This window comes from Lepisma saccharinum, chromosome 26 (assembly GCF_977018435.1).
Source record: "Lepisma saccharinum chromosome 26, izLepSacc3.1, whole genome shotgun sequence".
Classification (NCBI taxonomy): Eukaryota; Metazoa; Arthropoda; class Insecta; order Zygentoma; family Lepismatidae; genus Lepisma; species Lepisma saccharinum.
Window position 1 is genome coordinate 11,862,127 of NC_139254.1, and position 17,924 is coordinate 11,880,050.

A 17,924-nucleotide genomic window follows, 5' to 3' on the forward strand; every position below is an offset into this window, starting at 1 on the left:
TTATTAGGCTTACCATATTTTTTTGGGTCCAACCCAGGACATATTCGCGATCAACTCGTTACTGCTGAATTTTAGTTGTTTTTTTTACAAAAATAAATTGAAATTATTTAAAAGCCTTAACAGTTTATTGGAACATTAAACTATAAATTGTACAAGAAAAAATATTAACATTATTTTCTAAAATCTCTCATGTTTGTTGAAGCAGTAGCATTAATAGCACCCCTATGTTTAACTGTTTTCACGTGGTCTTCAATATCACCTCTTCCTTTACGTGCAAGAGAAGATACTCCACTACAGATTGTACATTGCACACTTTCACTGTCACTGTCGTTACACAGTTTCAAGAATTTGTATTCCTGCTACAGGTTAATGTTAAATACACACTTTCATTTGCCCATTGCCAAATGCAAAGCCCTTGTAAATAGTTATAATTATCAAAAACGTGTAGACAAGTTACTTCACACGCTTACAAGACAACCAAGACGATCACGGAAGTACGGAAACTGAACCGTTCGGAAGTCGATTTCTCGAAGAAAGAAAAGAATCGATCATTATAAACGATCGATCCTTGCCGGACATAAATTCTGGTCGTGAATATTCAATACCGGTAGCTATTTTCATGTATCAGAATCTATTTATCTCTTCTTTCTCTCTCCTTTTTTCCTGTTTGTCATCTTCTGTTTCCCTTCTTTTGTTAATGCACTTTCTGGGATTTGGTTTTCTATAAAATACATATTGGAAACAACTAATAAATACCTAATTCGCAGAAAAAGTGTAATAATACCTTGTGCTGAAACGGATTGAAAATCCATCGATATTACAATAGAATCCTTTAGTGTTTGTTGTTGATTTTATTATTATTATTATTTCTACACCTCTTGCATAATCGCGACGTTGGGGATGATTGATGATATGATGAACTTTCACTCACAAACAACACCCATGTCCAGGGCGGAATTCGAATCCGCCACTCCCGGCGTCATAGCGCGCTGTGCTAACCACTATCCCACGGAGTTCGGCATGTATTTGTTGTTGATTTTTGTGTGTGGGTGGGGTTTCCCGATGGCATAGTGATTACGCCTTCACCCAGTAACCAAAGAATCCTGGCTTCTATATCCAATGGAGACACATTGCACAACAGTTCTGATCCGAATTTGAACTGTAGGCCCAGTCCCAAATAGCCTATTTGAGCATAAAGTTGGCTCAAAACAAACTTTTGTTTGCGTGTGTGTTTGTGCGTGTGTATTCATACATTAACTCAACAGAAAAATGTTCCTTTGTTTTTTGTACAAAAATGAGTTGAAAAGAAGGTGATTTTGCAAAAAAAAAAATATATTTTTACAAATCAGAAAAATTACTAAAAATGTTTAATTATGCTGTATAATTATAGAGTTTTATTGTTTTTAAACAGGAGTAAGTGTAGCGTTAAGTTCGTGGAATGGCACTCGAGATATTTGAAATAAGTTTAATTTTTAATATAAATATTAACTTTAACATAACGTGTACTATTTGCACTACATTGATACAGTTAGCTTATATACCGAAGCTTAGCACAGCAGTAGCGCCAATTCAATAAATCTACAGAAGATATTTATCTAGTGGAAATGTATTGCATTTGGCAACACTGTGCATGTTGCAGTTTTAGAAACACTGTTTCGTAACTTGTCTGATCCAGGTTTACGTGCACAGTCCTTACGGGTACCCGGATACTTCCAAGAAGCTGTTCATTCCGATTGCTCAGAGGAAGGTGATGAACGTGCTGGTGACGCCAACCCACATCCACAGCATGAAGGCGGTGAAGGACGTCGACATTAAAATCAGGAAATGCGTCTTCGATGAAGAGAAGAACCTCACCACAAGCGAGAGGTACAACCAGGTCACGTGCTACAGAGAGTGTCGGATGGAGTTCCTTCTGGACAATTGCAACTGCACATTGTACTTTTCTCCTTTGGGTAAGTCGGAAAATAGAACATTGGATCTAAAAAATCGATGTTTTGGAAGTAAGGAATTAGCATACAATGATTATTGGACATTTTCCATTGTCTAGTACTTTTTAACTATAGGGTTATTCCATGTCAATTACCCCAATGAAGAATTGAAATGTCACCCACTGACACAGATTTCAGCGAAATTTTTAGCGTCGTTGCCTTGTAATCAAGGGGTCCCGGGTTCGATACCCGGTGGAGGCACAAGTGGTTCGGATCCCACTTTAAACTGTAGGTCCAGTCCCAGTTAGCCTTACTGTGCATAAAGTGGACTTAAAACAACAAATCAAATCAAATTCAGCGAAATTTTGTACACTTGTAGATTTGACCTAAGTAAGACAGAATTTTTTTCTTCTCTGAGCCTTAAACTTTTACAGTAACAGGAGGTTAAAGTTTACAGAATTTGCTAATATATGTCGCTCCTTGCTCTTCGTTGCAGGAGTGTAATACAATAATAAAATAATTGAATGGCTTATTGCAGAAAGGGACCTGAGTCACATTTTTGAGGTATCGGAGTTACAACCTTTTCATCTCCACTGTCGCTAGCAGCATACTTCAGGGGGGCGCATTGAGGGTTGCAAAATTAACTATTCATTATGCTGAAAATGTGAGCCAACAACGGCACATTTCTTTCTTACACTATCAATATTATACGATTTTTCTTGTTTTTTTCTCAGAATTGTGCAAAAGTGACTCAGGTCCCTTTCTGCAATAAGCCATTCAATTGTATTTTAGCATGCAATCTTCGTAGCTCCAAGAATTGTTTTCTGTAAGCCAATCAAAGTGTGCAGATTGAAATAGAAAATGCCAGAAGACTTACATGTTTTTCCCATTGTTACAAAAAAAGATTTTGCATAAACAAAACATGTTACTTACTGTAAAAAACATATTTTGGTCAAAGCCGGTCCTTTGATCTTGTTTGTTTTTCTGTTTCACTAATTCTCTAATTCACTAATTTGTTCTAACATATTATGAAAAAAAAGTTGTGGGGTTTTGATGGCTTGTGTATAAAATGTATGCATATTTATGAAACACACTTGGATTAAAAACACTGATATTGCACATCACCAAGACATTTCTAAATTTATTATAACTGTCAGTCAACAGAGTAACAATGATTATATTCATGACTATTACAGGAAAATAATTGTGTGATTTTTTGTGCTTAAACATATATTAGTAGACTCGCGCACTTTCGACGTGGCCTGTGGCCACGTCTCGTGCGCTCGCCGACGTGGTTCGCTTATTTGGAAAGTTTTGAACGTAAATTTATGTGTGTATGCGCTGTAATATGTAGAAATAATCAAAATATTATTGGTTTCTTTCTTAATAATAAGCTGGGTAAGTAATAACAGTTTTAGGATAGTTAGTTAGATGTTTTATGTAAACGAATTCAATAGCGACACTAAATTGGAAAAGTAACATTTTACTTCTGTAGTCAGTTTTACATTTTTAAACATAATTGAAATAAAGAAATGTTTTCCTTCATTCTTCGCAAATTTCTATCTCTCCTCTGCAATGAATTCTGATGCTCACATTTTAAAATTCGAAAACTCTAATACTGTGCACAAAGTGGACTTAAAACACCAAATCAATCAATCAATCAATCAATCGAAAACTCTAGCATAATTCCCTTACAGTAGAATTCGGGGTGAAAATAAACTTTCTTTAAGTTCCCTAGCAACGTCCGTTTCCATGGTGAACAACAATCACGGCAAGCTCTAAGGAATTGCATGTCATTATACCCCCTAAACATTTAGTTGAAACAAGCACGATGCAGATATTTACGCATTGAGTATAACAATATATACGTAATTGTATCTGGGCTGAAACTTCTTATTATGTAGATGTCACCCTTGTTTCAGGCACCTTTTCAAAACCAGGAGTTGATTCATCTGTGTGTTACTTATCTGTGAGAAATATAATGTAGCTGGACAATTAAGAATTGAAGGAAACAATGTGTGCAAAAGAAATTCCCGTGGCAACGGTTGCTAAGGACGTGAGAAAAGGGCATTTTCACCCTTAAGGAAGGGCCAATTGAGAGATTTTTGACTTTTCTCGGCCTTTTGGGACGATTTCATGGGGGGTCGTAATCGGGCGTTTTTCGCCTCCGGGGCTTCCTTCATGGAGAAACATTTATGTCAGTGAGTCAGTGAGTGAGTGGTGGGATTGGGGCTATATATATATTGGATTTACATACCTTTGTAAGTATATAGCTATACTACGTTTCGAGAGAGCACCTCTTCTCTCGTCTTGAGGTGAACATTTTTTTCCGGTGGGGATTAAACTTACGACAGACCTGTGATTTTACTACAAATGCGGTTGCGCTAACTAACTACTCAACGGCACCTTAATTTAGCTCGGTTTTAAAGAACATCAGATATAGTGAACCAATTATGAGCCATTCCACATGAAAATGGACAAACAAGATTATTTCATTTTTATTCAAGGTATCACTTATGTAAAATTAAAGGGGAAACTGTGCAGAAATTGAAATTATTAATAAAAACATTAGTTTCATGGCTTTTAAATGACATAACTTGTATTAAAAATGCACCCATTGATATTATTCATAGTTTCATTATTATATTCATTCTAATTTCATTCTAATTGTCTCATTTATTGCTTCTACGTATATCTTAAGCTCTTAAATATCTTACTCCATTTCTGAAACGAACTTTAATTTGAAGAATCTATTTTTGATAATTTTTATAGTCTTGGCATTGTTCTATAAACCTATGAATTAAATAATGTGCATAGGTCACACCCCTCACAGGTAAAAACTGTTAATAAAAAAAGGATGTAATATTTTTTTTCAGAAACCAAGAGCATCAAAATATCAAGCACAGTTTCGTTTGTGAAAATAAAATAAAATAAATTCAGCAAACTCATATATTTATCAGAGTTTTTTGAAAGACTGAGGAAGATTCTAAAGTGATGTCTCGGACGTATCACACCCGTCACAATTATGAAAAATGTATTTTCTGGAAACGAAAATTGAGAAGGATGAGGAATATTCTGAAATTAAATAACTTTCATCAAGGGAAATGACATTACATGAATTGATAGAGTTACAGTTTTGAAGATGATAAGAAAATGTGAATTTGTCTGAATGTCACAATGGAATTGCTCTTATCCGAATCCGTAGGGTTTTTGTTACAGTCGGAGTTGATTGTACTTGCTCTTTAAACTGAACAACTGCAACATAATTTTGGTTATTACTGTTCTTGCGTAACGAAATTAATAGTTAGTTTTACGGTTTCTTTTGTGCACGTAAGAACAGAAATAACCAAATTTGCTAAAAAAATATAGAAATAAAATATTAGTCTTCATGTATAATCTTGTTTCGTTGTATCATACGGAAGTAAATTTGACAGTTTTGTTTCATATTGAAACAGATTTGCAATTTTTATTTTTTTATGAAGGTAAAAATGCATTTTTCATAATGAAGCAAATTTTACAACGGTACAATAAATTTGTCTCTCTGTCCATAAATTTCATTTTTATATTTTTTTCTTTCAGAAAATGTAGAAGTTTGTGGAATTGACCATCTACAGTGCTTGAATAAGTTTGACAGTAAGTATCTTACATTAATTACACGTGCTTGTGAAGTTTAGTATTGTAAGTTGCATTGCATTAAGCGTTTTCTTATTTAACTTAGTTTCTCTATGCCCCCCTTCTGCCTAATCGCGACAATTAGGATGAATGATGATAAGTTTAAATTTGATGAAGGGATATTCACAAAGGACACTCATGTCTGCGTCAGGACTTGAACTTGTGACCGTTCTGTACATGTATATTATATTCGTGTAGGGACGAGTGTGCGTATATACAGGGTGATTCATGAAAAACGTGCAAAAGGAGGACAGGATATACGTGATGCACCTAGGGTCGGAGAAAGCCAGCGTATTGAGATACTGAGCACCGCATGACTTCCGCGACCATCTGGATGTTACCTTTCCTGCTCGCTGGATTTGAAGTAGATGTCCTATTCCGTGGCCTGCGAGGTCACTCGACTTGAATCCACTCGATTTTTCGTCTGAGGGATGTCTCAAATCACTTGTTTATGAGTGACAAAGACGTGGATTCGTTGCCATGACTCTCGCCGGCTGTGACGTGATTCACAACACGCCAGGGGTATTTGAAAGGGCACAGAAGAATCTCTTACCCCACTGCCATGTTTGCATTGTGGTTGGTGGTTGCTATTATTAGGATATCTAATTGTAGATTGTTAACACAGGTTTATCAATGCTATGACATACTAGTTTCCATATGTACAAGCATGTAACCCACACGCGTAAATCGATATCTATAAATGTCTGTACTCTGTACGTCAGCAGTGTCACTACCTGATTCTTATTCCTATGGCCACGGTACACGCTACCGCTCGACATGTTACAGCCTATATTTCGTTACGTTGGCTTCTCTGACCTTAAGCTCCCTATCTCCAAATGTTCGGTGGTACATCACCAATTTCCTGTTTCCTTTTTGCGCGTTTTTTCTGAATCACCCTACATATATTTAAAGAGGAAAGTCACCAAAACCGACATACCATTTTGTTTCTTGCTCTTAACTCGGAGTAGGGAAAGAATTTTCCGATGTGGAATACATCAATGTGTACATCAATTCCGTGCCCAAGTATAAGCTGGGCAACAATATCTATTACAACAATATTTTGTTTCACAAAATAGTTTTATCACAAAAGGTACAATTATATCATCTGAGGAAAAGGGTTCCTAATCCTACATACTTAAATAATGGATTAAATTACAAAGCAACAGGAAGGGCCTCCCCCATGGCGCAGTGGTAGCGTCATTACCTTGTAATCGAGGGGTCCCGGGTTCGATACCCGGTGGAGGCAAAATTGGTTCGGATTCCACTTTAAACTTTAGGTCCAGTCCCGATTAGCCTTACTGTGCATAAAGTGGACTTAAAACACCAACTCCAACCAAACCCAACAAAGCAACAGAAACAAATATATGTAAATGCTTTCTATTAGAGAATAAAGCCATTCCTTTAATCATCATGAAACAAATGCAATTTCTTTGGACTACATATTGAGCCCTCAATTGTATGTAATTTACAGAAGACACAGACGTATAGGTCATGCTCTGCACCTGCACATTGAACATGAGCCCAAAGATTGCACTTGATACACATTATTCATTCTTCACCACTGGCATCTTCAGAATAAAGTTCTTCGCCAAAATACATTCAGCATCTAGGATATCTTCATCTCGCGCAACGGTTTAGGGAACCCAATTATTGACGTATGTCGGTTTGGGGAACGACGCCTTCAATAACAATAACCTCAAAAATCAACAAACATCACATCTTCACAACTGAAAGAAATACATGTTCAGAATCGTTATTCTATGTAGAATAACCTGATAAAACTGTAAACATTTACTCATCCTTCCAGTATGAATAATATAGTGTTATGCAGAGTCAAACAAAAGTATTAAAATCACCCAAAAACAAAAATCTCCTCCTACAAAAAGAAAACCGAGTAGAGAGGCAGCACTTCGTTCCTACGCGTCAGCAAAAATTCGATGCGACTGGTGTTATGTTACATCCGGTGTAGCGGGCCACGAGCTGTTTTATTGTTGAGTCAGCAGAACGTGTCTGATCACGTTGAAGACATCGGAAGCGGTGGGGGAGGGGGTCAATGGATTTGTCACGTTGTTTCTTGATGTATGCTAACCTAACACGTGTGTATGTTTGTGTGTGTGTGTGTGTGTGTAGAGGAAATGCGCGCGCAACCATTACGTATGATGCAAAGAAGACATAAAGAAATGATTTAAAGATGGCGCCGAAGGTGCTTTACCCCGAAAGCTTAGCGGCTAAGGTTATTGCTCTGTAAAACAAGAGGCGTCGAGGGTTCGATTCCTGGTAGAGTCAATATTGATTGATTGATAGATTGAGTTAGTTTTTTTTAAGTCCGTTTTATGCACGGCAAAACTAATCAGGATTGGAGCTACAGTTGAAAAGTGGTGATTCGGACCACTATGTGCCTCCACCGAGTATCGAACCTGGGACCCCTTGATTACAAGGCGACGATGTCAATATTGAATGGTCTCGATTAGCCTGTGTGTAAATAAAGGCAACAAAATGGTTGAGTTCGAAAATCGAGTTGGGTTAGTGGTTAATGTTGTCACCTGGCAATGAAGAGGTCGCGGGTTCGATTCTCTAGGTAGTTAAATTAGGCCAATTGTTTAGTCCCGCCATTATAGGTCCCCGATTAGTCCATCTGTGCATAAATAGTGTTTGAATAAAATCAATATGGCGGCCTTGGGTTAGTGGTTATTGTTGTCGCCTGGTAATGAAGAGGTCGCGGGTTCGATTTTCTAGGTAGTTAAATGAGGCCAATTGTTTTGTCACGCCATTATAGGTCCCGATTAGTCCATCTGTGCATAAATAGTATTTGAATAAAATCAATATGGCGGCCGCGTTTTGTGTTGAGCGGCGGCTGCGGCGGCGGCGGCGACCGGGTGCGGCGCGGGGCGGAGCGGCGCGAAGCGGGGCGGCGGCGACCGGGCGCGGCGCGGGGGGTGTATTTTATTCCGCGAGATGTTTTAACCAAGTGGTTGAGGGTTCGATTCCCAATGTTGGTGAAAATTGGATATTCAGTTGTATTTGTTTAAAAGTTCCGATTAGCTTTTTGTGCACAAAGAGAAAATGAACTAATTGGAAATAGGATGTTTATGCTGTAATGAAAAGGTCCCCGGGTTCGATTCACAATGTCAAATTGGCGGATAATGATGTTGTTTTTAAAATAAAAAGAAGAAGTGTGAATAAATTAGAATCTGTTGTTTTGCCGTGTGGGGCCCCAGTAACGATTAGCTTAAATGCATAAAGAGTAGGTAAAATAAGCAAGATGGCCGTCACTATTGTTTTGTGATCAAAGAGGAGTCACAGGTTCGATTCAATCAAAGGAGGCAACGTTCTATGTTTCAGTTCCATGTAAAAGTCTAAAGTTATGTTTCGATTAACCTCAATGCATAAAGAGGAATTAAACAAAAACAAGCAAAATGGCGACAGATGTGATAAAAGAAAAATTGAATTAGTTTTTTTATAGTGACAAGAAAAAATAGCGAATCACTGTTAGAAATAGAATGAAAATAGAGATACTTGCCTTTGCGTGTCCAGCGCTGTGCAGAAAAGCTCTCATGCTTTATCTCCGACAAGTCCACAATACTCAATTTTTTTATTGTATAGTTATTATTAATGTTGTTATTAACACAGATTCTTACCAGTGTGAAGAAAAGCTCTCATGCTTTATCTCCGACAAGTCCACAATACACACTTTTTCATTATATAGTTAATTATTAATGTTGTTATTAACACCGATTTTTACCAGTGTGAAGAAAAGCTCTCATGCTTTATCTTCGACAAGTCCACAATACACATTTTTTCATTATATAGTGAATTATTAATGTTGTTATTAACGATTGTTACCAGTAAAAATATAAACCATGAGCATTTTTAAAGGGGTGATAAGTGAAAAAAGCCAAGACATATATTTTATCCCTGTTTATTACCAATATTTACAAAATTCAAAAGAGCCGCACACACACACACACATACATATGTAAAATGTTTATATTGTGTCACCAGTTTATCAGCATGTTATTTAACAAGTTTTTATTCTTCAAGTTTGTTCGCTCACCCACATAAGGAATTGTGTCACTATCATATCTATTTTCTGCTGCAACCACTGAATTAAAATGTTTCACTATTTTTTCCACAAGCATATTCTCGCAAAAAACAAACACTTCTTTGGAAAGTCTTTTTCCGTCGATGTTTTGTATAGACAAAGGCTCAGGTTTTGTACATCCATGTAGATGGGAAAGCACAAACTTCTCCTTATTACATGCATGGACAGGGGAAATATCTGTGCAACCGAAACATTGTTCGCGAAGGTCGAGAATGCAAGATTCCACACAGTTTCCAAAATATGATTTCAGATACGGCGACACTGTTTCACACATAACTTTCGCATGCTCGATGCACACAAATATGTTCATAAAGTTCCGCCACGGACTTTCTGCGATGAACACTATCTCCAGGGAACCGTAAGCTGGTTTCTTCCTTATAATGATCTGACGGCGATTGTACAGTGTGGTTATCAGCAATTCATGTTGCTCACTTAGTGGGTAGGAAACACGAGGCTGCTCACCTGGAATAGCGATGTAATTGTCGATTACTGGAAACAATTCCTGAAGAGCGTGCCACTCCTGCAACTGTAGTTCAACACCGGCCGCCCCGCTTCTGTGTAGCCTGACCACAGGTTGGAAATCCAGATGAGAGGAAAGTCCGATTGAGATAACCTTTGTTTTCGAAGCATTCAAATAGTAGACGTGATCAAATAATATCGACTGGCGTATAAGACTAGTTACTTGTTTTTGTTCTTCAGGTAAATGCTGATCGCTCTCTTTCTGAAGAACCCCCTTGAAATTAGTGTACGGTTGAAATCTTTTTTTCAGCGGCATCGAAATAGAGGATTCCATGACTAAGAACTGCGAGATACTGCATGTCGCAGCGTGCAGATATACATTTGAAGAAATGCGTGGGTGTGTTTTTGAGACGCATGCGCGCGTAGCAAACCAAGCATATGCTGGACAAAAAAGGTGGAGGGGGCGGGGCGTTACAAAGATCAATGGTGAGAGAAAAATCAGCAGAATATCATAAACGTCATATTGAGGAAATATTGGATAACAAATATTAATTAATTTAATTAAAGCATCAACCGCATTGTCGATCTGAAATTAGGTTTATAGACAGGGGGCAAAATGGAAAATATCGACGATGTTCTAGTATTGGATTGTTTCTGTATTTCCATCGGTATAATCCTCCACCACATTTGAAGCATACTGTTTTATCCTCTTTTTGAATGTAAAATAATCCTGCTTCGGACAGAGCTTCTACAAACGGGAATTCTTTTGATTGCCAGTTTCTGAAAGAGGACAATCTAGCATTGAAAGATCCCATCTCTGGATATTGCGTCATTGTTCTGTAAAGACACAAAACAAGATAAATATTATAAGTAAGCTGTTGTAAACTGTAACGCTACAAAATTATTAATATACTATTAGGACTATATGTAACTTGTATAAAATTTCAAACAGTATTTACTGTCAATATTTTCTAGTATACGTACCGAGTATTATAAATTTAATTTACGAGTCAGCAAATAAGTTGTTATAATATTGTCGTTTCTTATCGGTACTGGGAATAAAATTTGAAATTTATGCATGGGTTTACCAGAGGCTCTATGGAATAAATACAGAAAACAGTAATGCCCACAGTACACAGACCCGTAACTTTGTATCTGATGAGTGTTGTACGTATAGAATTTAGAGTTACTTTCCAAAAATCGCAAATGGTTATGTACATGTGGAGGTTTTCCGTAACTATCAAAAAATTCCCCCCGGGAGTTACTGTCTATGTAAATTGCTACCCAGTGCTTCCCGGGGCTATCTTTGGGGTCTGTATTTACAATCAACGCTGCTGGTAGTTCCACATGTACAGGTAATTCATTAGCTGCGAAAACCCCAACATGATGATTGTCAAAGGCTCTATTTGATATTAACCCGTGAAGCAAATTTAAAGTCGACAGCATTGCTGGACACTAAATAGTAATATTGTGCAACTCACCTTGTTATACAATTAATCCAGATGAATATCTCTTTGATTATTAATTTCCATGAGAGCGTCAAATTCAGAGTAGATAACACAAGTCACAGTAGATTCCAAAGCCGATTTGAAATGGACTTCCAAGCTAACAGCCCCTTGCCGTTGAAGACATCAGTGGGATATGGCACTTGCAGCTGCGTCTGGTGTTATATCGAAAACAAGTAATGCGTATCCCTGGGGGTATTCCTCACGCGATATATTGTTTCCTTCATCCATATAGTGTATCCCTGTTCCAGAGAATAATGTGTGATATGCTGTTATGTACTTGTTGTTTTCAAAGTCTGGTTGAAGTGGTTTGCCGGGAATTTGGACTCCATCAACATATAAAGTAAAGAAGTTGTAATTGAAATGTTGAAAATTGAATGGGTTTGTAGACATAGTGCCGTTGAATGCATCGTTGGTAACAAACCCCACAACTAATCGTTTCGGAAGACGTCCAAGTATCACATTGTCAATTGTTTTTGAAACAATATCTTTTGGAATAGTTACAGCTTTAAGTTGTACTCTTGTTAGAGGGTATTTTGCTGTATGTTTTTGCAGTATGCGATTGTGACTAAGTTTGATGGATGAACTGACCGATACTTTTCTCACATATAGTGTAGCATCCAGAATTTCCACTTTGCCTTCACTGTCATCTAATCCCATCAAGCAGAAAGTGTTTTTCGAAGGAATCAGTTTTATTCGCATTTCCACTCCATTGATCAAAAATTTCTCTTGATTGAAAATATCAGAATGCAAGTAACCAAACATATCAAATGTTTTACTCTGTTTTGTTAGTTGGTTACGTTTTGTAAAGCCTTTGTTGTCTTCCGAAACCTTATCAAAAGCGCCTGCTGTATCCTTGTACCACAATGCACTTTGGAGATGAGATGATTTTGCAGATATGTCATAGTTCAGTGCTTTTTCAAAATAAGACCTGTATGGGTGCATGTGAGATGGAAACGAGATGAGTTTGTTATTTAAGTAGATTTGTACTTCGCTGAACATTGCATTGAGAAAATCATTGACAGGCCCAATTGTTTTATCTGTGGGTAGCAATAATTGACCATTCGCTTTTACAATTCTGGCCTCTATATTCAACATTGTGTGTGCTAAATCCATATAATCATCACCATGTCCAGGTATTACAAACTCGGTGGGGGCATTATCTGCCAGAGAACTAACAGGTTTGTATCCGATGGTGTGGTGTTCTAAGATGCTTGTCTGAGTAGGTTTTACCGAGAAAATATCCAATTCACTTTTAAAACACTCACATGATTTCTCCCTAATTAGCGCCATATCTAATCAAAAATATCTGATGTTATTTGAATTTTTTTACGGTTGCGCTTGGTTGTTTTCTTGGTGTTTGTATTGGCACTGGATCTCTTCTTTCTCTGAGCGGTCCTTCCAGTTCGCTGTCCCGAAGCAGAGTGATTCCTTTTGAAATGTTTATGCCCCTGATAACCTGAACCAATCATTTCCTTTAGCTTTGTTTCAGCTTTTCTTTTAAGATTTGATCTGGCATCCGAAATTCTGGATTGTAGTGACTGTTTTAGGGGTGTTTTGTCTACAACATCACCTAACACATTTACCCCTGTTTTTAACATTTCTTTCCCTACAGCTTTCGCTCCTTTCTTGATAAGAGGCAAAGCTGACCGAAAAAGTCCTCCAAGAAAACTTCCAATGCCATGTCCTTTTTGATAGGCAGCACCGTAATATATGTTACCCACACCAGATCCAGCTTGTTGATGGTAGTATTGAAAATATGGGTCATTCATAATCACAGCTTTTCACCACAACATCTAAAATGAAGTTTCAAACACACTAGTCCGAAGGAGAATGGGATGTGTGCACCAGTGCTGTCCCTTAAGTCAATTTTCATTTGTTCGAAATTATGTTTCTGCACTGGGATGTAATGAGGTGAATCGAAAATTTGCACACCATCACTTCCAAAAGTATGTTCCATAGGATTAATGTTTATAATACGTAATAGAGGGGCGATAGCATCTCCCACCATATGTGATTTCACAATATCTGTGTAAATATACATCTGGGAAGGAATCTCTCTCACAACATTTGGAGGCGAGCGTTCAATTTTTCTTCTGATAGATCATCGGTCGGTTTAAAATCTAATATCCGTGCCAGTTGAGGTGACAATTGTACATTTATGTTTCTCTGCTTGGTAGATATATCAACAGTCACATGTTTGTACGCAGGATGATTTCGGAGACTAAAATTTAATGTTTCAGAATATTTATTGATTTCTGCAACAATGCTGTTTATAGATGCGTAATAGCCTTCGGATATTCCAAGTTCGTTCCATTTGACATCATCCATAGATTTATATTGAATTTAGTTGTTAAATCTTGTAATGTTTAGTATTGAATAAGGATAATGCACTTCTACCAATGCCATCTCCCATTTGTTGGTGTCTAACTCCACACGGTTCTGAAGCTTTGTGTTGTAATTAGTTAGAGTATTACTTGGGAAATATTTCATGGAACTGTTACTAGGCAAAGTAATGTAGAAAGCGTTTGCTTTTCTCATGATATGTTTTAAAGGTTATTTGTACCACTGATGAGAATATCAACAAAAATTTATGCCTCTCTCTCTCTTTTTTTGACTCCAAAAACGATGCGCTAATCCAACTGTCAAATAATCTGGAGTAACCTTTCCAATGAACTAACAACTTTTTACTGGCTCCTTTACCTTTGGTCGCAAGGATTTTATCAATTTCATGCATATCCGGTAAGCGGACCAGTAGCAACTCTTCCGTATAAAATGTTCCATCGATTTTATGTCCTTGTAGATCTTTTAATTCATACACTTGAGGATTTCTTTTCAAAATACGTTCCACCACAAATATTTCTCTTGTCCAATTTTCCATGTAACCTTTGTCAAAGCGTTTTTTGGTTTTTGTTATTCTCACTGTATCTCCTATTTTGAATGGCATCTTCAATGACAATAGTGGAGATGAATCAGATTTGAGTTTTTTGTCATACATATTGTGCCATACTTTCAAAACCTTCTCAGGAGTAACATCTGCTGGTGCCATTTTAATACTCGAGTGAATTTTATGATTATAAGCTTTCAAAAGCTTTGGGAGTACATTAACATAGCAGCTGGTTCTTTGCTTAGTAAAATACTTCCACATGCGTTCCTTTAAAGTTCTGTTGAATCTTTCAACAATACTAGCTTTAATATCAGGATTCTTTGTTGTAAAATAAATTACATTTTGTTTTTTGAGATATTCCTGCACAATACTGTTGGTAAACTCACGCCCTTTGTCAGTTTGTAATTTCAAAGGTTTTCTTTTGCTTTGTTTGAAAATTTGCTGGAAAGCCTTTTTTATACATACACCAGTTTTATTTTTTACAGGGACAGCCCAAGCATGCCTACTAAAAATATCGATAACTGTGAGTATATATCTGTACCCTTTGTTGTGATTCCGCAAACTCTGCATGTCATTCAAGTCAGCCTGCCATTGGTCATCAATATTATGCACAAAATAAAAGTTTCTCGGAAATCGACGCTTTACAGGTCTATGCAAAGTGTATGCAGTTTGCTTTGTCAACCAATGTTTGATTGTTGACAATGGTATGGATTTTTTACAGCTTTCCATAGTGTTGAAGCTGTAGAATAGGATGCTGGATGAGATGGATTGTACCAGATATTCTCTAATATTTTTTCGCTCATGGTTTGTATCTTGACCAAACTGGAACAGTACGTTTACGTTTGTGCCCTGGAAATGATGATACAAAAAAAATTGGTTCTTTTTCTTCTTCTTCTTCTTCTGCTTCTGTTAATTCTTGTGCCTCTTCTTGGTTAGCTCCGGACAGCGGAATATGGCGTCCGGGGTTGCCAAAAACAATCTGTTGAATAAACTCCTGTCTCCGGGGGTTTCCAATATATTCTTGAGGAATATTAGATAACGCCAGAGCTCTATTGAACAGTTGCCATCCAACAGGATTGCTTGTTTTTCGTGGTCGAATTATATCCGATACTAGATCGACAATATTTGAGCCTTCAATTTTATTATTGTTAATAAAAACTGCCCCATATTTATCCCAATCAATATTACTATTATGTAAAAGACGTTCATACAACAGTTCGGCTTTTCTACGATACGTGCTAGGTGTAGCAGCTAGAATTTCTTCTTTCATATCAGTCAACTTCTCAGTAGATTCTGTAATCGGTAGCGACACAGGTTCTCTTTGTTTTCGAGTAATAGACAGAAATTTTTGGAGCACAATGCTGTAACGATTCCATTTTTCATCATCCGAAAGACCTTTGAGATTCAAAATTACTTGCATATCCTGATCCAATTGCGATAAGGATGTAGACGGTGCAGACATAACAGGATGTCTTATGTTATCCATAAATTCTTGAGGTATTATAACCATTTTTTTGGCATGCTCCATGTTCAGATTTTTTTTCACTTAAATAAACTTGATAACACACCTCCTATGAAAGGGGCTAATAACGCAAGTAGAAATCCTCCGTGTTGCACTAGTATCTGTTTCTTCTGCTTTGTAGAGTGTCCTTTGGCAGAGAGATTACGTATCACCTTCTTGTACCGGCTCAATCTTGTTTTCTGAGGTGTTGAAAGAGGAACATTCCCTTTTAGAACATTGTAACAACACTCACAGATTGAATTAACTAAGGAAGAATCAGCAGCTTGTAATATCGCTGTGCGAAGAGCTGGTTTAGCATCCGACAAAACTTGGAGCACTTTAGCGTGTTTCACTCTTGGAGCCATGATGACAGAATAAACGACTAGTGATTATGCTTGCTTTTTTTGTAGGAATATATACATAATTGATATCATCGTCGGGAAATATCCGCGACCGAAAACGTACTTCTTCCGGAGTGTTCTGCTTCAGATCAAACAGCAAATATCCATGGGGTTCAGCGGTGGCATTGTAATATGCATCTTTTATAAAATTTGGATTCTCCGGGTATACTTGTCTAGATAAATAATTAATTTGGGCTCTGTCTCTTGGATTTTTGAAGCATACAATATAATGACTATTTAAAGATATATCTCTATTCCCTTTTCCCTGATGGAATAGATTTTGAGTGATAAAGAAAAGACTAATATCACGATGATGACACCCTTTTGTGAATAAATCTGTGACTCTTTGATCGCATTCCCTCATCTGATCATCGATAATAATAAGATGAGGTCCAGAATTTGGCACAAATTGGTCAATATTAGGCATTCCTTCCCGAAATTGTACAAAACCAGGGAAATCATTGTATGCAGATTGCCATTCCCCGTAGCACACCAAAATATTGTTGAATTTTACATTTACCATTTGGGGTAAATACTGGAGAAAATGCTTCACAAAATATGTCTTTCCGCATCCTGATGGACCAGCCAATATTGCAGAGAACGGGTGTTTCCACAAGCACTCCATTTCTCAAACTGTGAAGAATGTTTTAAATTACATATAATATAAAAGTCGAATGTTATGAATATTTTTCTAGTTGTTAGATTTTACTGATATCTTTACTTACTGTATCTTCAAATTACATATATATATTATATTGTATTGTATTATATATATATATATATATATATACTTCATCAATAAATAAATATGTGTGTGTGTCTGTATATACACACACACACACACACACACACACACACACACACACATACAGACAATTTTCTTATAGTACAAAATTCACTTTACTACAGCACAACAAATGCCAGGTAGCATTACCACTGTACGCATGCGCGTTTGTAAACCCCGCCTACATATTCCGAGCATCAGCGTTGTGTTAGATAGCTCTCCATTGTTTCAACAACGATAAACAGCTTGGTGGTCCAGATCAAATTGGTTCTGGAATCTCCTGTGACGTGTACCGTCTACTTTGAAGTATAAAAAGGTGAGTTGCACAATATTACTATTTAGTGTCCAGCAATGCTGTCGACTTTAAATTTGCTTCACGGGTTAATATCAAATAGAGCCTTTGACAATCATCATGTTGGGGTTTTCGCAGCTAATGAATTACCTGTACATGTGGAACTACCAGCAGCGTTGATTGTAAATACAGACCCCAAAGATAGCCCCGGGAAGCACTGGGTAGCAATTTACATAGACAGTAACTCCCGGGGGGAATTTTTTGATAGTTACGGAAAACCTCCACATGTACATAACCATTTGCGATTTTTGGAAAGTAACTCTAAATTCTATACGTACAACACTCATCAGATACAAAGTTACGGGTCTGTGTACTGTGGGCATTACTGTTTTC

General features: G+C 37.1%; 1 protein-coding gene across 1 annotated transcript in view; it reads left to right on the top strand.

Moving 5' to 3' along the window:
- Positions 1-17,924, top strand: part of LOC145979376 (sodium channel protein Nach-like) — a 49,624-nt gene that overhangs the window by 24,291 nt on the left and 7,409 nt on the right. The window contains exons 7-8 of the mRNA XM_083112244.1: positions 1,676-1,952; positions 5,508-5,561. Of these exons, the coding sequence (XP_082968370.1) occupies positions 1,676-1,952; positions 5,508-5,561 (331 nt within the window). The remainder of the gene's footprint in view (positions 1-1,675; positions 1,953-5,507; positions 5,562-17,924) is intronic.